Here is a 25,155-nt window from a genome sequence, read left to right on the forward strand (position 1 = left end):
CTTGGAAAGATTCCAGAACCATGTAACGCGATCGCGAATCGAAAAGAGAAAAAGGTTTGGAGGGAAGAAAGGTCCTCGCGCCGTTCTGTGAATACGGTTATATGTTCCCCTACGAACGTATGTTGCTCCATGAGCGTTGAAAGATTGTAAAATCGAATCTTACCAAAAATATGAAACTCCGTAACATGAAGTACGGCTTTCCGTTTCTCGCGCATAAATTTGTATTTTAATACGTGTGATATTATAGATATCTTAATTATCATATTAACTTGAGAAGATTTAATGTGGCCGTTCTGAAATGTGAAATACATTGTTAAATACGAATTTATTATTTTTGTTAAAACGAGAAAAATAAATTGCGTTTATATACCATTGCATACACATTTTCGTGATGTAATACAACTGTACTTCGGACAGAATTATTTTTCTCTTATAAATGCGATTGATCTTTTAGCAATAAAACCACGATTTTGTATCGTAAAAGAATTCATAAAAATATTTATATCTTTCTAAAAAATAAATTAAATAAGTACAATTCAAGATTTTGGTAAAATAGCATACAACAACGTTATTATATTTATAGCCGTGTTTGTGTGTATCGCGTAAGTTAGTAGTTAAGTTTGTTAGCTATGTTTTACTTATTGCCATGATAAAGATTAAAGGTTTAGATTCGAGCGGTAACGGGCAAAATATCGCGCAAGTGGGTATTAGCATGGACAGAGATATTTTTGCTCACTCGAAACGAGGTGAAAAGGGTTTAATCCTTTCCCAACACATTCAGAGATTGGACATATGCACCATTTAAAATAGAAAAATCAGGAAAAAAAAGCTTAAGCCGCATTTGACCCAACAACATTCGTGTCAATCCGAATCACGTAATTAAATCGTTTTATAACGGTAATAAAACGACAACGGTAATAAAATTTATCGCATCGCGTGGATCGTTAGTAATATTTCCTCCGAATATTACAGGAGATATTTATATGATCGTATACATTGTATCCTGAAAGAGAATTTTCATCATAATATAAAAAGAGAGAGCTTTTATAAGATCCATTCAAGTGTTCGAGAGCCACTGCAAGCCGGATTCTAAACGACTCTTGATTTAAGATACAAATTTTGCAATTTAGATGCATTGGGATATCTAAGTTGCAAATTTACGCTTAAGAATGGAATATGACCTTTGAAAATTTTCTGGTTAACACGACGTGCTTTAAATTTCAAGAAATGATCATGTGATCCACGATCTTGGAAAGCTTCCAAAGATCCACGTTCGCACATTGGCCGTCACATCGAATAGGGTCTCGGAAAAGAAATTTTCCTTGAGTCGTCGGGGGGTTACGTCCAACGCCACGGTGGATTTAGGAAACGTACGAGTCGCATTGGAACTCATACCAACGTTCCGAAAGTGCTCCGGACGTGCATGGGCGGAGAGGGACGGAGAGGTCCACAGCAGGTGTTAATACGAAAACATAACGCCAGAAACATTCCCAAGACGTAGATGGAAACGCATTCGCGGCACATGGCGCCGTATATGCTCCCGAGGAGAATCCCAGTTGGCCTGTAGTTCGTAAAATTTCATAATATTTCGCGAGCGCGTCCTTCGTCCTGCTTTGAGATCAGAAAGAAAGTCAAGTGTAAGGAAAACAAATGAACTGCTCGGTATATGAAACAATACTGTGTTTGTCGTTTACGGACGTATCATACGTACATAACAGTTGTATAATAATCCTACAAAATGTTATTCGCAGTAAAATTATTTGCGTTATTTTTTTTAGCAGCAAATATACGAATGAGACACACGCGTTACATTTTTACAAAATTTAAGTTCTTCTGATTTAGTTACAGATATATTTGTATTACGCACGTAACATTATTATATTATGCTTAGGTAGCATTAGATAATAGTATTATGGCTATCAATTGCACATTATAATTGATGAACTTTAATTATTATTACCAAAACGCACCTACATCCATTTAAACCTTTAATTAGGGAACAACCACAACTCGTACGAAATATTAATAATACGATAATTAAATTATAATAACCTATAACTTCGCGATTATGTGCGTGCGTAATTATTAAAAGCAACATAAAAAATACAGCTCAAAACAACTTGGATAAAGTTATTATTCTCCTTTTTTAAACAAGGGAAACTTGATACTTCTATATACTTTCTTTGCGTAACGCAAAGTAATAATGAATCATAGAATAGCAAGGTAAAGGGAAAATTATTTAGCGTAGTATATTAAAGTATTCGGTGTACAAATATTTATTATATGCGAGCGCTGAAGATTGAAAAATATTTTGAAGTTGTATCGGGGGTTGTAGGAGGAGGAGAGTTGCGAACGCAAATTCTCTCGAAATTTGATTTAATTACTGGAGGGACGATGCGCTCTTTAAAGAAAATAACTTGGAGATTAAGGAAGAAAGACTTCACTTTCTGGTAATGAAGGAATCAACGCGGGACAAGGGAGTTCTTAAATGCGTGTTGCAATGCTGGCGGATGCCGAGACGGAAAGTATGTCTGTCTCGAGACGCCACCTCTCTCCGGTATCCAAGAAACTCGAAGGAAACGTTAAATATTCAGAGCAAGTCTCGGTAATTTCGCCTTCGCGAGAAGAGTGGAATGTTTTTGAAAGTCGTTTAAACGCCGCAGCGTTTACGCCTTAACGACCCGTCTTCTTTCTCAAATACTTTTTCAATGCAATAACGTACAATAACGGACAATTATTAAACACGATATTTTGTTTCGCTCGTATTCTCGAGGCTCACATGAATAACAAAGCACCTCGTCTTCATTATTAATCGTTTACACATAAACTCAATTAACCTTTTAATTTCTCCTGTTGCTGATATAAGAAAACGGAAGCAAGTTTAAAATATATGAAAATTGTGGGATACCAAACTGCATTGATTTCATAATCATTCCTTCAGTTTTATCATAAACGTAGTAGTTTATTAAATTCAAGCAGATTGAAATTATGGTAAAATTACGTCGGCTATATAATGCATCGCAATGTGTAATAAATTTCTCTCTTGAGAGGGCAAATACAAATGAAGTAAATCAATGCATGCAATCCAATCAGACGCGGGAGATTGTTCTCGATAATCGATATGTCTAACCCTTATCTCTGTTGATAGATAAGTATCCGGATTACTGGGAACTGTTAATAAGGCGAAGAGTCATTGACATACCTCGAGTACCTGTCGGGAATCGTAAAACTTTGCGCTTAGCTTTTATTTAGGGGAAGTGAAATCGCACTTTCCGTTGTCGTTATCAAGTTATGACTGACGAAACGAGCGTAATATAGCACGTTCTCACGACTAACCGTCCTCCGACCTTACACATTCAGAGTAAGAACCTTGATGTTTTGCAGCGTAGCGTAATTTCGAGCAATTCGTTTTAAGAATATTTTATATTTGAAGATAAGATCAATATCTCCGATACTGCTATATGCTTATATCGTTTTTCCCTTCCGGAAAAAAGTCAGTATAGTCATAGAAGCGAAGCTTAATATGTACAGTTGCCTATAATAAAGCAATCTTATTTTTAGTGTTCAAATTTGTATTTAATTTTATCGAAAACAAATCGTCTATTTCGTTATATCAAAGAAAAAGATTATTTAGAGTAACTAAACCATATAAGAATGTCAGTTGACATTTAATTTAATTAAACATATAAGTCGAAGAATATAATCATATATCATACAATCCCGCACGCGATGTGTAATAAGAAACGGCCGATAAATACGTAAGACTTCCCGCCGGAGAAAAACTTCTCGTAGAATCAAGCTCGCACGCATCACTGCGTTCAATCGACTTTACCGTTCACGCGATTCTCTTCGTTGGCGCTGTATTTGATGCGGAAAGATTAGCTCCTTCCTTCGCTTGCTCACTTTTTGCGGATCGTAGGAGAATCCCGGACCATAAGCTATCCTCGTACCTTTCGGTGCGCGTGTTCGACGTTTCCCATTTGATGAACTCACGCCGTCGAAAACATTTAGGACCCGCCATTAATCTGAGCTGACGGTACACTTTCGGTATATTACACCGTCAACCCTTTCTGGCGTGGAAAGGTGTAGACGGTAAACGATCGCTCGTTATTAACCATCGACGGCTTGTTTAAGAGACTAAGATTCAACGATAAAAAATCGTAGCAGAATGAAATCAATAATGCTTAATAACATTCATCTAATAATATCCGTAATATATTGAATAAAAATTATATATATATATATATATGTATATATATATATATATATATATATATATATAGAGAGAGAGAGAGAGAGAGAGAGAGAAAGAGAGATTTCCGGAATTATATAACAACTATATGACATACTTTTTTGTTTGTAATAATGAATATATTTCAGCTTTCCTAAATAAAATACCAAATATTAAATTTTGCTTTTTAAATATTTCTATTTCCTTTTCATGCATCATACACTTGCATGTATTCATCGTATATTTACTGAAATACGAAATATAAAATTATAACTTACATTGACTATATTTAACGTGAATGTTCTCTTATTCAGTTAAATTACTTTTTTTTATTAAAAAAAGCTATAGATAACAATATTACTGAAGTAATATCGTTTGTTACTCTTATAAAATAATTCTATTTAATTTAATATATACCATTAATAAAAATGTAATTTTCTTTTATATTGTCTATATCCATGAAGTGTATCAAATTAATTTTATTTTAAAATATATATAATATATACTCTCTAAATCTGAATCAGTGAATAGTACTGCTGAATCAGTGACTATTCACTAATTCAGATTTAGAGAGATATAATACCAATATAAATTTTATATGCATATTATCAGGAAATGTTACGATATTCATTATTAATTGAATTAATTTTATAATTGGTTCGTTCGTGATTTTTTACCGTATTTATAAGAAAGATGTAAAACGTAATGGAGATTGTTAGTGACTCCCACGATCGTAAGTTAAATCTCGTAGCAGTGCGTGCTTAGAAGTCGTTGCACGCGAGTGAAGTACGTTTGCATACGAATGCTTGATGTTTGACGCGGTGATACGCGCCGCCAAAAAGAATAATCCGCTGCGTTTCGCCGTGCGCAACAAATGCGCAACAGGTGCACATACTCAAACAGTGAATACTCGAAGGAAAACGAGTTCTCGTGGAACAGACGTCCTACTTTTTGTCTACATTAATCGGAACTGTGTCATGTATCCGATTGTGCTCTCGGAACGCTAAGCTCTTACGTCTTCGCGTACGAAAAATTCAATGATGAATCTTGGCGAGCGTCACTGATACATCTTTCTCTGGCGAAAGCCCGGCAATCTGTCATTATAATCTGATTTATTTTTATCCTTAACTCTTTGTACAATACGAGATTTCTATTTCAACGCGAGACGAGTCACACAATAAGAATTATAATTTGATCAAACCTACGTGTGCTTGCTACGCGTTATCGACAAAATCATGTAGCAATGTAGCATATTATAACGCGAAAAATGGAAAAAGGTCTGAATCATTGATGCAGACTAATCATTTGTGACGTTCACGATTCTTTTCGCTGAGTTTGACATTTCGCAATTCCAAAGTTATCGGATTAAGACAATTTACAATAAGTTAAACTGAACTGACGCTGATTAACTCGGAAATGTGTCGATGAACGATTCCATTACGATATCACAATTGCAAGCAATCTGTTTACATAATCGATAGATAGATAATATCGTGTATTGGAAGCGATACATGAGAGAGCGGGGAGAGAGCGAGGGAGGGAAAGAGAAGGAAGGAAATAGAGAGACAGAGAGAGAGTTGCATGTTTCATAGCGATGGAAATATGTAAATAAGACCAGATTCATTCGCAACAAGTTTAGTCACAATTTGAATTATTTACGTATACTGCGGGATTTAATTTCGCTTTCTCTTAGCGCATGCAGCTGAGACGTCAATTATTACAATTCAATTATCACAGCCGTGCGGTTTCTATTAGATCAAATCACAAATTTATTTGCGATTCCCGAATCTACCTACAATCTATTTATTTTTCTATTCGTTTTTTTCCCCCAAAAATTCAATGCTCATGTCGCGAGCAAGTTTCGTTGCTGATGCGATATTCACGGATCTCGTTGGTTCGTCAGCTGCCATTTCCATGCACGTCCTTTTCGTGTATCCGTCGCATCGTCGAGATATATCTCCTCTCTTGGAGAATTCACCGATCGTCGAACGCGACACCGACGAGAATCACCGAGAAGTAACGACGCTCCGCACAATGGCGAGTGGTACGTCCAAACTCAGATTTCGTCACGCGTCGCGATAACGCCCGCGTGTGTAATTGGAACCCCTAAGTGCCACTCAGACTTATCGCAATAATTTCCAAGGCAAATTCGCCATATTTCACTTTACCGTTCTACGGTCTTTGAACATCCCCTTCGGCCCGAGACGGCCTGAAATTCCTCCTACAACGGCTGGCTTCCGACCGTGAGCTATGAAACGCAAAGCCCTACCGTTATTGGACTACTTAGTCACCCTTTTCCTGTCTCTCGCCCGCGGCCATGAACGTCCGACTTTCGCAAATGGCGGCGTGAATGGGGAACGTGGAAAAAAATTATTCCGCCCTTGAAACGCCAATTAACTTTTATACGATCCGCTAATTGATATATAAAGCTAATGGAAGCGCAGGTACAAAAAAGGGCCGTCTAATGTTTCATTACGAACATGGGAAAACCCGCGAGCGATCGGACGTGGTTGTAGGCAAAATTGGTACGGCATCTGCACTCCTTTGATATGGAAAACGGCCGCTTGCAAATTCTTTGAACGGCCAAAACAGTTTATGCGAAACTGGCGAGTACATTGTATTTCCTCACAACGGGTCCTATAAAATTCATATTTTTGTTTGAACATCAGTTTAAGGATCACAGACGAATATATAAAGCGATTTAGAATTGTCACTCTTGTATAATGCCTATAATAAATACAAATACATAAATTCGCTGAAGGAAAAAAAATATTAAAATTTTATTCTATTCATTACATCATTAACATAGTGATTAAGAAATTATTCGTTTATATGTATCCGAAGGTGTAAAGAATGACCAATTTGCAAAGTGATGAAAACAGCGAAATAAACAAAACGACTTAATTGTGAGTAAAAAAAGAATATTTTTTTGTAATAATAAATCTAGAATAAATATTAAGTGAGTGAGCTGCATTTTATATCATTTAAACTTGATTCAATTTTTTGGAAAAAGATATTACGAAAGGTCATCCAAACTTCTCCAACTAGCTGAGCAAAAGTTAAGAGTTGAAATCTTGCTCTTGTTTCCTACTAATTGCGCATTAATATACCGCGATAAAATCCCTGTTAATTACAGCCCATTTAATGAGATCGGCGGTCACACCAGTTATTTCCCTTGCACAGCTCGTATTATTTTTTCACAATGCGGTTGATGATTGGAACGTGTCTGGTGTGACCCTCGCCTCGTCTGGTAGACTCGTCGAGATTTTATCACGGACGCCACAAATTACAGTGAACCGACGTGAGGGGTGGTCTGACATCCAGCCCGACAGTCTCGAATTTTTCAAGGGGTCTATCCAGCACGTTGGCTGAATGGGATAGGGAATGATTCTTTTAAAATGCAAATACCCCCGGCGGGGAAAGCATACGAAAGAAATGTTGCTTCTTATAAAGCAGAGATTGCCGGCTATATCGGCTCGAGGCTAACTTCGTCGCTTTAACGCGCGCACGATAAAAGTCCAACGCAGAGTTCTCTATTGTACCCCGGGAAAATGTTCGTCGTGCCTGACTTAAAACAAGTACTAAATTACCTTTTGCCCCGACGTGGATTACTTTGCGAGAATACTTTCCGCCAAGTATATCGAAGAATCGTGAATAAATTCCGAGCTTATGTATCGACGTATAAGTCCCCCGACAGTCTCTTGACTATGAAACATTGCCATATACATGTTTAAAATTTTAAGGATATCGATGAATTTACTGTATAAAAAGTGTTAAACATGGTATCACCATTAACTGGAGAGAAGCGTTGTTTAAATAAAACTCATTTAATGAAGATGACTGAGAAAAGAAAGATGGAAAATGCATATAGTATTGTAAATAAACACGATAAATGTAACACTATTGCAATATAATAAATATTTGTGAATATCAAAATTTATATAAAATAAAAAAAATATATATATATTATATATATATATATATATATATATATCAAATAAATCGTTTTTATTATACAAAAAAACTATTTTCTGTATTAAATAGAATTTATAGCATGTTAAAGTTCTCAATATTACTGTCTAAAGAAAAAATTCAATTTCAATAAGACTCTACTATAATTGCAAATGTGTAATGATGAAGATATATCAGAGATCACATTCTGTAATACTTCGCGAAACGCAGCACGCGTTAATCAAAATTACGCAACTATAACAGACGACTTTCCACTGCCTTACACCGCTGTATTTCATAGGGACATCTCGCACGCATATTTCAAGATGGGCAAAAGAAATTTCGCGAAGTTACCGAATAAATGCAGACATCCGCTCGCCTATCGGCCCGTTATTTAAAGCGACTTATTCGCTCGCATCCGATTCGGCGACAAATAAGCCGTATTCGAATGGCACCACGACTACCCAATCAACGTTCGTCGGCGAAGAGGCCTAGCTTAGCTATCGTTGACACGTTCGCGCCCGACGCGCTTTTATCTCGTCGCGCTAGTTTCGCACACATTTCCTCAGAGGAAATCTCGGATTCTCTCGATAGATCGTGAATGGATGAGAATGGGAGAAGAGAGGTGACGAGGAGAAGAGGAGGAGCGTGCCCGAGGGAACGGCACGGCACGGCGCTGCGCTGCGCTGCGAAATTTTGCCCGCCGGCGGTCGACAGGCAGGCAGACACGGGCGATGGATGAGATGCTAACGAGACGCGAAACGATCGACTACTCCCGCCAGGACAGGAGCCGCCAAGTCGGGCGTGAAATGATTTTCCTTTACCAGTCCGGGTTACTACGTCGCCTTCGCGCGACGCCCATCGAGATACGCGAAGCGCATTTATTCCCCCGGCATTAAGGTACGCGGGACCGAAAAGTCAAGAGAGATCCGGAAGTAATCTTCCTCGAACGATAATGACGTTAGAGTTTTAATTCTGGCAGTAATTAGCATGTTATACAAAGATAGGGCGATTCAATATACACAGCATTACACGAAAAAAAAAATGACTCCACATAAGAATATATAATATAGTAAAATATAGTAAAATAAATCTTTCTTTTCATTTTCTTAATGTTTTGTTATGTTCATAATATATTAAAAACTGTAGGAATTAACCTGGCGTTAAAGATGCTATCAGAATGCGCGTGGTATTAAAAAATGTACCGATGCACATGAATACGGCAAACAGTTATTCATCACAGTAAAGTATTTCCGTGGGGAACAGGATGCTAACGAGACGCGAAACGATCTATCCTTAGTAAGACGGGAAGCAACGAGACAAGTGGAGCGTGAAATGATTTTCCTTTACTACTGAGGCTCCAGTGGCAATCACACTCTGCCTTTGCCTGTAACTCGAGATACACGAGACTCTATCCTCGGTATTAAGGGAAAATTGAAAGTGGTTTTATCCCACCTGTTTTATCTTATCCATGCAGCGCGTCGGATACGGAAAAATATACTTTGCGTGTCGATCCAACTGGAAAGTTAATAAAGATCTTGCCTCTGAGTATCTAGACTCTTATTGCAGAAAAGCAAGACTACCTCTCGCTGTCAATAACGATTGCGTGAATGAGCACGTTCTTTGTTACGAGTTTCCACTTGTGCATTGATAAAGTAACAGAATGAACGATTGTTTCTTATAACGAAAAAAATCATCGATCTTATCTCTCTTATCGCAATCACTTTTGATTTTAGATTTTGTTTTACGATTGTTCGACATAGTAATATTAAAAGTCACTTTAAATTATCCGAATAATTGAACATGCATCTCTCTCTCTCTCTCTCTCTCTCTCTCTCTCTCTCTCTCTCTCTCTCTCTCTCTCTCTCTCTCTCTCTCTCTCTCTCTCTCTCTCTCTCTCTCTCTCTCTCTCTCTCTCTCTCGCTCGCTCGCTCGCTCGCTCGTACACTTACAAACAAATATTGCGATAGAAAGTAAGTTTCCTCCTGAGAGTAAGACGATGAACGTCCCTACATCCAGAAATGCTTCTTGTAGGCTTTAATCAGCAATGCTTTGCACGCGGTTAATCCACTAATCTCTCACGTACTCGCAATAAAACGAAGAGGGTGCGAGGTGTGTGTGACTAGGAGAGATGTTACGAGAGATGGTAAGAAGAGCCGACAAGGGAAGAGAGCGTGAAGACGAAGCGGAGAGATGGGCGAAAGGACGAAATCTCCTAACGACTGACGTTATATACTTCGGAGAGATCGCTCGTTACCTCGGCTGGGTGGTGTCAATTTTTCAGTGCTTTATACGCATCCCCCTATCCCTGGCGCCGCCCTATATTTATCATCCATCGCGTTCCATCCATCGCTCGCCGCTGGCAAATCTCTTTGAGAGCGATCTTATTGATGGGGTGCGAGTTCTACGACGCTGAGAAAAATCGACAATTGGCTGCGCGATAGTGGGAGAAAGACGCGGGTGTTTGGGGATGGAAGGATGTGTGATTTATGTCATAATTTCTGCGGATCGTGCACACGTATATACACAAACGCGTACGTGTATAAACTTAGACTCGTGACAGATGTTTCGAAAAAGAAAGAGAGAGTAACATCTCTCCAAAAATTCTATATTTCACCCAACCAATAGCTTCTTTAGCCCGTCAGAAAAATATAAATGGCTGCGCGTATATATTAGCTGCAGGAAACTTATATTACATTCTGAAAAAATAAATTATTTACACAATAAAATTAATTGCATTAAATTATTTTATTGTTACAAAATGTCAAAAAAAGTAAAAACTATGTTCAACCGAGATCACGACAGGTATGCTTTACAATTTACATTTTTATAAAAAAAAAAAATATATATATATATAACAAAAATTCCCTCTGATATGAAATAGTATGAGTTATTTGATTATTAGGTAATGCATTATAAGTATAAAGTAAACAATATATAGGGTATCCCAAGTTTTTCCGGACAAACTTTAGTAGAATATTCTATGAGTAGAAATAAGAAAAAAATGTTATATAAACATAGATCTCTCAAAATGCTTTATTAGAAAGTTATAGCATGTGGCAAATGCTATTTATAGTTAAATAAAATTAATTTTTCATCAATCTGTATAGACAAGAAGCGAGAAGACGTCATGAAATCTTTATTAAATATCAATCAGATGTCATATTATACTCTAGCCATAAATAATCGAAATTATGTTGGATCCAAAAAAATATCTCACATCTTGATACGACAGTAAAAATGTTCAGAATAGCTACTAATACGAGGTATGTCTAAACAGTAATAAGACTTAAATTTTTTTCTCAAGAACCAACAACACTATAAAACCAAGACTGCATCAACCAACATTTCTGCTCTACCCTTCAGTACAAGTTTCGACTTGATAAAGTCGACTAACGTCAACGCGTATGATTCTACAAACATTTGTGTAACTGTATGTTTTGGTGACGCGTCCCGAAAATGGAACACAAGAATATCGAGCAGCGTTACATGATCAAATTATGTGTCAAACTTGAAAACAACGCGACGGAAACATTTAACAATAAGTTAAAACAGAGATCAAGTTCTAACCCGGACACAGATTTTTAAATATTACAAGGCAGTTTTGAGTGGCCGTGGAACTGTGAAAGGTAAATCCCGTTCTGGACGACCAAGCACTGCACGAATTGAGAAAATGTGACAAAGGAAGCATTATCAGATCTGATCGACGTTTGACGGTGAAAATGATTGGTAATGAATTAAATTTAAACCACCAGACTATTTATAATATTCTGACTGAGGACTTGGGCATGCAGAAAATTTGTACATTTTTTGTGAACAAATCTTTAGCCATAACGGATATTCTTGTGGAACCACAGCCCCCTTACTCCCTTGATTTGTGAGTCCATATGATTATTTTCGGTTCCCAAAAATCATATCTTAACTCCGTGGTCACCATTTTAGAACTGTTGACAACATTCAAAAGGTCGTGACGGACCAACTAAAGGCTGTGTCAGCTGAAGACTTTCAGCACTATTTCCAGAAGTGGAAACAACGTTTCCGTCGATGGCTTTCCAACGGAATTATTTTGAAAGAGATAAAGTTAATTTGTAATTAAGTTTATAAATAAGTTTATAGTAAATATTTTTACAGAATGAGTCTCATTACTTTTTCTAGACAGATTTCGTGCATTATATCAACTTTCTATTAATATCAAACAGCATTTGAATAATTTAACATTTCCGTTTCTATATAATTTATCTTATAAATACGATTATTTTAGAATGGTTTATTTTCGGAAAAGAGATGTTTTTCAATTGTATCTCTCGAAATAAAATAGTAATTATTGCAAAATTGCAATAACTTGAGCACTATTTTTGAGTGTCGAGATAACAAGGAAGTTCTGTTAATTCAAATTGTAATAATTAAATAGCAATGCGCTATTTCTGTCAATTTTTCGAATCGAATCAAAACGAAACTAGCGTCACGTTCATTCTGTATTTCATTCACACGTTGCATGTGTATTGAGGATTTCACGCCAAACTCCCACAACGGAAATACGTCAATGGGATTCCGCTGCTCTCCACTAGTACACAATACATCAGTTTTCTTATCTATTCGTGAAAATTCCTGCGTGAGAGAGACGCATTTCCAATGCTGTAATATATTATCTAACTAAAGTCTTTTCCAAATTTTTATGAAACTCATTATTCATATTTTCGTATAAAGGATAATTTATCTCGCGTACACATACTACGTTATTTTATGTAATTGTAATTATATTTAATTAGAAAATAGATATTACGCAGTAAAGTACATATAAATTATTAGTTAAAGAATTATAAAACGTAGATTTTAAGAGAAGGTAGAGGAGATCAGTGTACACATATAAAAGTTATAAGATACAAAGTATCTGAGGGAAAAAATGACGAACTGGCAATACGCGAAAACCAATTTGTTTGCGAATTAATATATTAATATACACGTATATCAAACAAATTTTCAGATGAAATGCAGCCGTAAAATTGTTTTTACTTTCATATCCACTTCGATTTTTCGCTTAACTGAAGATGTGTGATACTGCTCGAGCAACGTGGTAATAAACGGAAATCAGATCCGTGGGGACCGATTGAATAGATACTCAATACCAGAGGTAGCTTTGGATCTATGTCGCTCGAATTGGTTTCTCGACTTTTCAATACGCTCTCATCTGTATGGGCACCCTTTTTAAGCTCAACGCGTGCTGCGGTTCTACGGAGGAGAAAGCTTTAAAGAGCGTTACTCATATATGCGCCATCTTTCAAATACTGATAATATTAATGCGATTGGTAAAATTGAACGAAACTTATTGTTACGAACAATATGATTATAAGAAACTGTCGTTGTTGAAATTGTCTGAATATGAAATACGATTGAATATCGTTAAAATCGGAATAAACGTATCTATTTGTATTTCGTCAAAGTACTTTGATACTTCGATGAAATGTTTCCCAATACGAAGAAACAAACTCTTTCAATAACATTTTTCGCATAAAAAAGCTCGATTGGAAGATGCTTTTGGATAACGAGACTTTATACGGTTTAATTTATAAGCTGTTTCACATCAGTAATAAAATCTCATAATATTCGTTCCTCATTTCAAATTTTCATTGCACATTTTGCTTTTGTCTGTGTTTAAAATTTTATACATGGCTTATTTATCGAGTGATAGAAATATACGATATAATATGTATATCTATACATCAACATATATCTAATTGTTTTGGAATTTCAAAATAGAAAGAATATATATTATGAACAATAAACCTAATATGAGGTTCTATTTTAGACAAAAACTACATCTGAACGAATTTTCAACATAAAATAGCCTCATAAACTTAAATAAATGCGCGAAAAAAGATACTGGCGAACGTTATATTGAATCCGTCGTATAAAACCGACATCACCACTGAGCCCCGTTATCAACTTATAAAGTATAAACCTCACATATAGGAATGAGTCGCATAAGCACGGGCGTTGAGTACCACAAAAGCGCTGAGATTTTCTTGCTTCTTAAAATTAAACACCAGGAAACAGCGGAGATATAATTTGACGGCGTTTCTTTTTCCTTTAACCTTCGAGCGAAAAATATTTACTATACCTCGAACACGAGAATGTACAAAAAGTATATTTTTTATCTTTTTGAAAGCAAGTATGCTGAGAATGAATAACGTTTCAAATAATGCTTCCTGTCGTTATGCACCTTAAAAATGTACAAGAACTTCTATAAAAATTTGAGTACACACAATTTCAGTTGTTCTTATCTTCATCCCCTTTTCAACAAAATCTCCGAAAATCGACAAAGAAACATTTTCATTAAAAGTAAGAAAGAAAAAGAAAAAATTCGTAGTATAAAAAAGTTTATCACAAAGTTTTATCTAATTGTAAACAATTATTTTATCTAATAATGTAAATTAAGTTAAAAAATAAAAAAACAAATAAATGTAAGCTATTTTATGAATTACATTTAAATATGTCATTTTAAAATCTTTCGTAGTTTACCTAATTATTATGCTCATTTAGAATTAAACTTTTGAAAATTTAACATTTAATTCGCAAGATTTGTCATTTGATTTATGAGAAAAGGAGAATGCGGGCTGGAGAATGTAGATTAACTTGGCCGCGTTACCATCACACATCGTGAAACAAATATGCACGGTCGAGAGATCACGAATGGGATTGCGGTCTTGCTTCATCATTAAATCCTATCGAACACCAGAGATTGTTCCGCAGCTGTTTGCGCGGCAACTGAACAAGCAGCCGAACGACCAGTCCTAGCCAACTAATTATCGCGTTCCTAGCAGGCCAGAAAACAGAACAATGGCATGTGTATTGCGGTGCAAGCCCGTTCCCAGAATCACCATGAGAGCGGACGCACAATGCGCGAGCGATTAATTAAGTTGCCGGATGAAGCGAGTCAACGAAGCCAGTATAAACCATTTATTTCCAAGAAGGTGCAGTAAACTGGGCTCAAAAGATCAAGACGCATTATCCTACGTCTTGATAAATCTTGTTATCGACTTCGGCAGACTTACAGCGTCACGAAATATTAAGTGTAACGATTGTATCGAACTTCAATGTATCGGATTTCAGTATAATCTAATAGAGAAGAAACAAGATTATTTGAGCGCACCAACACTTTTTACCATAATACATAAGGATATGCAATAAGTACACATGTAGTTATGACGATAACTACAATACAATATGCATTATAATGCTGAAATAAATTGTAAAAGCGAAATTAGAAAAAGTTTACAAGACTTGATTATACCACAATTGAAGTTGAATTGCGAAAACGACAGATAAACGATTAACGTCCATTTTTATTAATACGGATTAACTTTAATCTCTAAGAACTAGACTCTTAAAACTAGAAAAAGATAAAAAGTAAGTTAAACCGAGATCAAAGTTAATCTACACTGATAAAAATGGACATGAATCGTTGATTTTACATATTCAATGGTGGCAAATCAACGGAGAATATAAAAATAATATGATTCGACACAGAGATCTAACTGCGCGCTGGTAGGAAAAGCGCTTGCTCAACAAGCGTTTCCGCGACAGAGGCGCTTTTCATTGCAGATCGTTAATCGCGTCGCGCTCGTGGCAACTAGCGCGTTGCACGGGCCAAAGTGCACTTTCTTTAACACCGGAAACAGTGGCCGTCGCATATCGCTGACCGACGCTAAATGCACACGGACGATAACGTCGTAAAGCCAGGAGAGCTTTCGGTTCGACTGACAGCCCTTCGAGTGCACCGCCGCTCGGAAGCTCGGGGTTATTGACTTACCACTCCACTTCAATACGGACTACCGACACATCCACGTCACGCACACACTCGAATATGTTCGATGAGATAGTGGAGAGAGAGAGAGGGGGGGCGGAAGAGCGAGAGAAAAGAGAGAGAGAGAGAGAGAGAGAGAGAGAGAGAGAGAGAGAGAAAGAGAGAGAAAAGAAAAATAAAAAAAAGCAAAAAAAAAAAAGAGAAGAACGAAAAGGCAGCTTTTAAGATAGCTTTCTTTAATTCTCGCCTATATGTATATGTATATGTATACTTGTATACTTTAAAGTCGTTCAATCGTCAGTATGATTATTCGATATTCGATATTTAATCGGTTTTCAAACGATCTCACAAAAAAATACAGTGAGAGACAGATGTATCATAAGAACACGAAAAATGTAATAATTTCAAAGACACATTTCTTGCATTAAAAGGCAATTATAATGTAATTGCATTCCTATTCGTTGACGATTAATAATTAATTTCTGTTTTAATTCTGTCGAATAAGCTAATGAAAAAAGCCGATATTGCGTATCATATATTGAAATCCCGCATTACGCGCTGGGCCATTATATATAAAATGCACGGAGAAATTAGCATAGTATTTAATTCGGCATTAATTGCATTTGAAATTCAAACTTTGGAACGTTGTCGTTGAAAATGTGATATGTCACGAGAGAGCTAGAACGCCAAATCAGTGGCTAACTTAATTACACGATTAACACGACTGCTCTTTTGCACTACATAAATCACAAGACACACAGCGCTGGTCTTCGGATACATTATCTACCTATATACACGTATCGCGACGTGATTGTAAACCAGTCTTTCGAGATAAATGGGCAATTACCTGGTGCATAATGCGTATGCAATTTACACCGATCAATCTGCTACTCGCAAGAACACCAGCGCGAGATAAATGGACAACAGTGCATTTACATATACCTAGTTTCAACGCCTCGTAAATCTCGATTGTCAAAGTCAGTAAAAAAAAAAAGATTCGTTCGTCGCATGCAGATACAAGATACAGTGATCAATAAGCCAATAATTAATATTGTTAATAAAATATGTTATTTCATTAATTATTATTTACGTCCATTTTTTTTTTATTAATATGTAATAACTGTATGTCCTAATTGAAATAACGGTGCAGCAGAGTTTTATTAATTATGAAATACACACACACACACAAACATACACACAACGAGTTGTAGATAACATGAGCTGAGCTGTACCAATTTTAATAAAATTTTTGTAATTGGTGAGCCACCACTCTTTTGAAATGGTTTCGAAATAAAGTGCCATTACGGGTGGAGTAAAAATTCGCGTTTCGCTGGAGATACATCAGAAAGCAACGTGAACGTTACATCACGATGCGGCGACAGCTCGGGGATACCCCATTGACTGTTCCATTAATTACGAGGCAACCTTCAGCTACTCAATGGGTAGTTAGTGGCCAATACTCGGCTCGCGTCAATAATCACTGGGCAATGTAGTATGGCGCTGGGCTTTGATGCGCTAATTTACTCCACCTGCGCTAATGCCCCGGTACCCACTGTCCCCTTGTTCTATCGGTCTGGAACAATGATTGTCTAAGTGTGCGTACGAGTCGCACATCGCGCACTGGCTCGTACGGACTCGTACGTACGAGAGAGAGCATATTAACGTTGCACTTGAGTGTAAAGGCGTTGAGCCTGTATGGAGAGTTACGAGAGCACGTAACTCGACATAGCGAATTATTCGCGAATAGCATTTGCATCAAATTTTGCGAATCCTACTTGCAGATCGCGCTAAATTCACTTTATTAAAACGCAAACTCGAAGCATTATATAATGGAAGCAATTACTGGTTATTATTAAAATATTTACCGCAATGTATTACACAACTTAACTTCCACATAATAACGGTGGTCTTATGATGAATATAATTACAAATCTTAAACGATTAATTATAAAACAATTAATTACAAAATATGTAAATATTATACTGTGACATGCGGAAAATAATGTAGAATAAAAGAGATATTTACATATAATTATAGTATATTACATATTGACGAATAAATTATACTTCTGAAAACAAATAAATTATTTATATAATAATATAAATAATATATTATCAAATTTGTTCACTTCACATATCATGCAGAAGCGAATATTAATAAAGATAATTTTATATTCACAAATTCAAATATTTTCTTATGACAAGCAACATTTTGCTCGTATCTCGTATCATTCAAAATCGATTGAGATAGCAACAATTAGAATATAACAATCAGGATGACATATTTGCTGCGACTCCACTTTATCACACAATGAAGTGGAAGCACAACAGAATCATAAAAGAGCTTTTGACTGATGCATTTTCCGAACGCATTGCCGTTACTTCTAATCAATCATAAATAACATGTAATAAATCACAAACAGTGATGATGGATTTAATGAGAGTACTTTAACAGCACGCAACGTTAGTAAACTCAATTATTTTCGCGCGCACGCGTGCTACCGGGCATTACTGATTTTATTTAACAGCTTTGAGTACCTTCACGTTCGACAATTACATTTAAATTACCGAAAATTAATTAATCGTTCCAGCCTGCTGACAAAGTCACGAATAAATCGCGTCAACGCACACATTCGCGACCGATTGTTGAGTGAATGACAAAAAGACCGCGTGACAGTTCTCGTTTATGCGTGCGACGTACAAAGTGACAGCGTGCAATCGCTGCAGCAGTCAATTTGACGTTTCTTTTTTCAATCGCGAAGAGACAATCCCCCACGTCTGAAACTTGTACACGGAGCTGCACGCGGCCGGTGTGTTTTACACACGTACGCCTTGCTATTATGACCTCTGTACCGTTACGAACGTCGTGTAAACGTCCTCCGTCCTATTCACGACACGCGGGTTTGCACTCAGGCAGCGCGGCTGTTTCCGCTCTTTTGAACGATGACAACGATAGAGACAATGAGCAACGCTGGTCTCTTTGGCAAACTCTTCCTTTTGTCGCATGGCAGTAAAGTGCACGCCAAAAAAAGGGGGAAAGAGACGAATGAGTCAACCATGCACTTTCGACTTTCGAATGCTATCGCGCACGCGAGAAAATAATGAGCATGATAATTGCCCTCCTAAAAATGACAAATAATAAGTTGTTGTCACAGAAGCATAGAAATAAATTTAATTGAAATATTCAGGTCGTTCTAGGTGTCTTATTTTTTAATTGTTTTTGCATTCGTGCATTTTTTAAAATATACAATAAATTTTTTTTTAACTAAGCCATTAAAATAGTAATAATTCTTTTAAATATAAAATGAATTAAAATACAGCAATTTTTTATATACTAAGCCATATAATGTTGATAATAAATTAATAAAGTTGTATGTACAAAATAAAGTAATTAATCTTTCTAGAATAGCAATGACATACATATAAATTGTGTGCACTGTGCACGTGCGTAGAATGGCAAGAATTTCCGAATAAACTTTACTGTTTCATCGATGCTTAAGGACATAATTTTTTAAAGAAAGAATCGTAAAACATTGTGACAAGGATCTCAATTTCCTCGAATCGCATCGAGGTCGAACATGCTCGAGGCAGCAACGGTATCGATATGTACATGAATCAAAAAGCGCCGCGATGTCGAGCGCAATCGAAAGACGATACGAGAGAGTGGAATGCCACGAATTTCGTTGACGTAGCTCTATATGTATACCGATGGAGTTCCGCCATTGGCCGGCAACAGTAGAGAGACACGCGTATATAGTCAGCCAAAAGGGGAGTAGTTCGATATTGGTCAGACAGTGGAATGCCCTCTGTTCGCGCCAGACCAACAAGATTTCTCTGTACCTTATACCGATCTTGTCAGCTTTATAGAGTGGTAGCTCGCAGGAAAAGCGAAAGATAAAAGGCAAAAAAATGAGAGAGAGAGAGAAGCAGCGAAAGATTACGAGGGTAGGGAGACACGATGGAGAGTTAAATGAAAAATCGAAAAGATCGAGTGATAACGATTGCAAGTGCCGGTAAACTGCTAAATGTGGACGTCAGATCTTTCCACAACACGCGCAAACAGGAAAGGATGGCAGTAAATTGAATTCCCTTTAAGAGAGGAAAAGAGAAAAATACGAAGAAAGCAATGAAGAAAAGAGGAAGTGGGAGATGCAGAAAAATCTATATTTATTACTGGTGTGCGGGCAAACTTTGATGCAAAAATAGATAAAAATACATAAACAAAATTGTTTACGTAATATATTATATATATATATATATATATATATATATATATATATATAAAAGAAATAGAGAAGAGAGAATATAAGAACCGTATACAAAGAAGGCTAACAAGAGATCGAAAGGAATAAAATACAAAAAATAACTAGCATTGAAGTAGAAAATGGTATGGCAAATGCACGAAAGAAACGTTCGTTATATTCGTAATCCGAATCTCGATTTAATATGAAAACGCAGTAGGAGGGAAGAGGGTACGAAAGACGTTTCGAAAAGGCGCAGAGAAGATTGCACAAGTGTATGTGTGTGGATGGTTCGAAGATGAATCTTGAGGAAGCCACAGTCTGTGTGCCCAATGTCCGGGTTAAGGACGAGCGCCTTAACATCCCTGTCTATTTGTCGAGTAAAATACGAGGAACCTGGCAACCGCGCGCATAAAACGTGCATTATTCTCAACTTTTTCTCGCTCGCGGATTTCGGCGTCGAGCACCCAGGTAACGTTAGGCAAATCTATCCCTATCAGCCGCAGACGGACGTTACCCGTGTGTCCCCTCCTTCGTGCGCGCGCTTTGCCTGAAGGATAAAACGGCTGAATTTCCAATGATCGGTGAAAAGTAGAGGTGATGATTTCGCGGGACATGCCTTATGATGTTATCGCTAAAGAAAAACTTGTTCGCGTTTTATCTCCTTTCAGATGCATTTCCCCGAACCGACCCAGGGGTCGTTTTCGAAATAAAAGATGCGCAACGATATTGAGATTACTTGTGAAGTATCTACTATTAAAAATAGGTTTAAAACTTCGTATTGATGTAATCTTTTTAACATGCACAATAAAGAAAATCTATTAAAATCAGCTTTCCATTAATCTGCTTCTATAATTCTTCTAAATAACCTTTTATAAGTTATTTCTGTTAACATTACATCCACTAATTATTATTATTTGCGTATGTATTTTATTTCAGCATTTCACATTTGTTGGTTCACTGTAATCCCTTTTATCGTCACGCATTTTGATTAACGCTCTTCGTCGATCTGATGCTCTGCATTTTAAATTAACAGTAATAAATTGCAAAATTATAATGACTCTGTCAACATGCATTTGACAATATTAATCGCATAGAAATGTGCCGTTTTAAACTGATAAATAAAGTATGCCATGTATTTATAATTGAATATTGCGAGCACGAAAATATCGGAAAATTATTTCTATGTTACAAATTGAGTTTGTACATTTTCTCATTTTCATAGCTTTATGTTGCAGCTATAAGCAACATGCGATATGCGTTACATAGCTAAAGCTAAGTTCGATAACCGGAGAAACATGATAATCATCAACATGTACCACGTACATTATGGAATTATTGTCAAAAGGTGTCACATCGGCCCGACGTTGCGACCACCATTAAATTTATCGTAAATTGACCCAAATTTTCTGATAATCGATAGAGCTCCTAAAAGCCGAAACAATATCCGACACGATAATCTTAATATTGTTAGAATAAAATAAGCATAAAATTAACATACTATTGATTATTAATTTATGTATTGTTATTTATTACATATATCTGTTATTTAGTTTTTTATTACACTTTTATTTATCTTTTTATTTATTTTGTTAGTCAGTACTTTTCTCCAAATTATAAGATCATAATTATGTTATTAATTTTTCACAAATTGATTGAGGCCGGTATTCATAGCCGGTTCTTATTTTAAGACCGTCTTAAGTAATGTCTTAAGATGCTAATACGGCTTTGTGATTGGTTAATGACATCTTAAGATCGTACTTAAGATGGTCTTGAATATAAGATTCGACTATGAATACCGGCCTGAAACTATGATATATAAGACAAATAATTTTAAAATTAAATAATTAAAGCATTTTTTGTTAGATCAAATCTAGTGTGTTTATTGCGACACTCGTAGATGTTAGCGTATATACAACTACCGCGGTATATCTCTCATCTTGCGATGGAGTGTATGGCAAGGTACAATGTACAAAACAAAGTATGAAAGAAATACAAGCTATTGCATTTCAATGAAAGCTTACTGTGCTCGCATTGGCGTGCTGGACGCGCGCTTCCGGGTTGGAACACCCGGAGTTGATTTGTTTTTCTCGATTTCGCCAGGGTAGACGTTAAGTGTACTCAACGTCTTATCGTGCGCCGCGCGGATTTCGGTGCCATATTTCATGCGGCAGGCAACTTTTAGCGCTCTTCTTTCGTATTTACCCGACCGGTTTGCGAAAGGCACAATAGAGAAGATATAAATCCGGAGATTTATGAAGTCGATGGAGTTCATTGAGATACGCGAAATAAGTCGGAGTGCCGGGAAGTGAAAGAAAGTAATTGGTCACGTTTTCAGAATTTATTTCGAAGCAGTCCAAATCCATTTCCCGATATTGCGTGAGCGTTTATTTATAAGCCAGTTATATATATGCATGAATTAAACTTTTCGAGATACTAACAGGCAAAATAATGTTTACAGTTGTTAGTTAACGTCAAGTAGATTTCATTTATCAAAAGATTTATCAAACCTCTGCATCTTTCTCATTTTCATTAGTCTCAACGTGGAAATTTATATTTATAGATCGCAAGAAATTAGTGCCAAAAAACCGTTTTCGTCTATTTAAATAGTTTGAAAATGCTTCATAAAAAAATATTAAAATTAAAAAAATTTTTCTATATAACGTAGATAATATCTCGGTCTACGTTAACATTTAAAAGTGCCGTGCTAAGCGGAGTCGCGAGAAACAACACTGCCGTCAGTAAAAATCGTTGTCGGTGCAAAGCGCTCGCGCGCGAGGACCGAAAAATAAACATCAACGTGAACCAGGAATAATCAGGCGGTGCACAGAGAAGAACGCACAAAAATGCATGCGAAGAGAGTGTACAACCACACGCGCGTCGCGTCGCGAGCGAACGTACCGCGCCGCACGGTAGATAAAAGCTCGCTGTGTTCTTCGTTCTGTTTGGCGGTTGAATATTAAAAACAGGAACGGAGAGAGCAGAGGCCACGAAGCAAGCTTTTATTCCGTCGGAGGATCGTGAGCTTTCGAAGAGCGTCACGCGCGCGTCAACCGGTGCCGCGATTGCTGCGCGTAAACGTGTACGCCTCGCTGCGGAGACAAGTGCAGCCGGTAGAACGAATGACGCGTCCGTCTAGCGAACAAAAAAAAAAAAAAAAGGAAGGTAAAATGTTTTAGGACGAACTTTTAGGCCGAATGCATATTCATGTCGTAGTGATGCGACCGCCGCGCCCGCGCCGGGTCCAAGTGGTGCGAATTAATATGCATAAATTCTGCCATTACCAGCGGTTCAGGCAGCTTGAAACGTCTCTTCCTCCGATTTCTGGAGGTCCGACCTACTTGCCAGAAATTCTTAAGAACGGCAACACTTTTACGATACCTATATATTACTTGAACCTGGGTGCAACAAGGATAAGAAATGCCGAGAAGTTTCTTGTTGCAGTAAGTCACTTAATATATTGTATAATAATTTTTAATTAATCAAATTTTAATCAGTACTACAAGTTCTACTTGTAGTCAGTATCTAGTCTGTACTACAAATAAGATAGATAAATCAAATACTGCTAAGAGAGACCATGACAAAGTATAAACATCAAAAAGGAAGAAATATTTTTTTAGAAAAATTGGATATTTGAAGAAAAATATTTAGAAATTGACGTATTGACGAGCGATAAAAACTCTATTTATATGCTTTTTATCCTTTTATGAGAATAAAATTTTACTATTTTTAGAATTGAAATAATAAATGTCTTTGATTATTTGAATGCAATGATAGTTTTTAGGAAAGAATTATGTGGAATGTAAAAATGAAAAATGTTGGGAACAGTAAAAGTTTGCCTTCTCCCGATTATACGCTGCGGAAAAATTTTTCTCTCGTATGTTATCGCTCCTAAATATATCTAGCACATTCCTAAAAAACTTTATCAGTCGGAATTTTGCGAGAATTTAATCATTCGCGCGAAATTGAAAGGCTTTATGCAAGATAGAATCACGTTTTGAAAAAAATTCGCATACATCTCACTTTTTCAAAGTCATAAAAATGCGTTATATTCAGAAAATTCGCCACTTTTTTGTAAAGCCGAGGTAAAAAATTTTCATGTTATTATATAAAAAAAGAACATTATTTCGATTTATAAATCAAATCAGCACAATCGTTTCAGTTAATTGTTAGACGTCAAAAATATTCGAGTAATATCGATCGCACAAATTATAAATTAATATATCAATATCGTATATATATAGAAAGTCATGCGCACGCGGATAAATAATTGTATATTTCAAACCGTTTTACATGTAAATTTTGTATGACTCCATCAAATATTTCACATATGCGTTGCCTGAGATATTTTCTTTCAATCGTGCAACACAATTCATAATTCAAATGGAGTATTTATTTATTGAATGTACTTATTTATTAAATTATTTATTAAATTATTTATGCAATAGTGAAGTGGTCAGTGATCATAATAATCATATTTTATACACAATGCACATAGATAAGTAAGTGCAGTACGAAGAAAAAACGGCATTCAATTTTTCAAGATATTTGTCATAAAGAGCTCAACTTTTGGTGTTAATTCGACTTCAAAAGATTAAACATCAGAAAGGAGATTGCAAGACACTCACCGAGCACGACCAGTTTCACCGGTTTGCCGAAAAGGATCTTCCCCCGGTCGTCCTCCAGCGTGCAGCTCCACACACCGTCGTCCTCTAATCTAACGTTATCTATGTGCAATTGCGCGGTTGTCGAGTCGCCGATGTACCGGTGCCCGGTTCCGCTCATCTCCGTTCTCGTGTCTATCGTGATCATATCCACCGGACTACCCTCGTGCAGCCATGTCGCCGGTCGTATTCTGTAACTTCTGACAAGGGGCGCAGCGTCCGCATTATTAGTTCACCTAACAAACTTCGTTACGCCCGATCTTC

At 36.6% G+C, this 25,155-nt stretch overlaps 1 protein-coding gene across 3 annotated transcripts in view; it reads right to left on the bottom strand.

Moving 5' to 3' along the window:
• The window catches only part of Tei (irregular chiasm C-roughest protein teiresias), a 321,127-nt gene that overhangs the window by 111,239 nt on the left and 184,733 nt on the right, over positions 1–25,155 (bottom strand). For 2 of the 3 annotated variants that reach the window (XM_071769710.1, XM_071769712.1), the window contains one exon: positions 24,856–25,091. In XM_071769710.1, coding sequence (XP_071625811.1) covers positions 24,856–25,091 — 236 coding nt within the window. The remainder of the gene's footprint in view (positions 1–24,855; positions 25,092–25,155) is intronic. The other variant, XM_071769711.1, reaches the window with a different exon arrangement.

Source organism: Temnothorax longispinosus, chromosome 2 (assembly GCF_030848805.1).
Source record: "Temnothorax longispinosus isolate EJ_2023e chromosome 2, Tlon_JGU_v1, whole genome shotgun sequence".
Classification (NCBI taxonomy): Eukaryota; Metazoa; Arthropoda; class Insecta; order Hymenoptera; family Formicidae; genus Temnothorax; species Temnothorax longispinosus.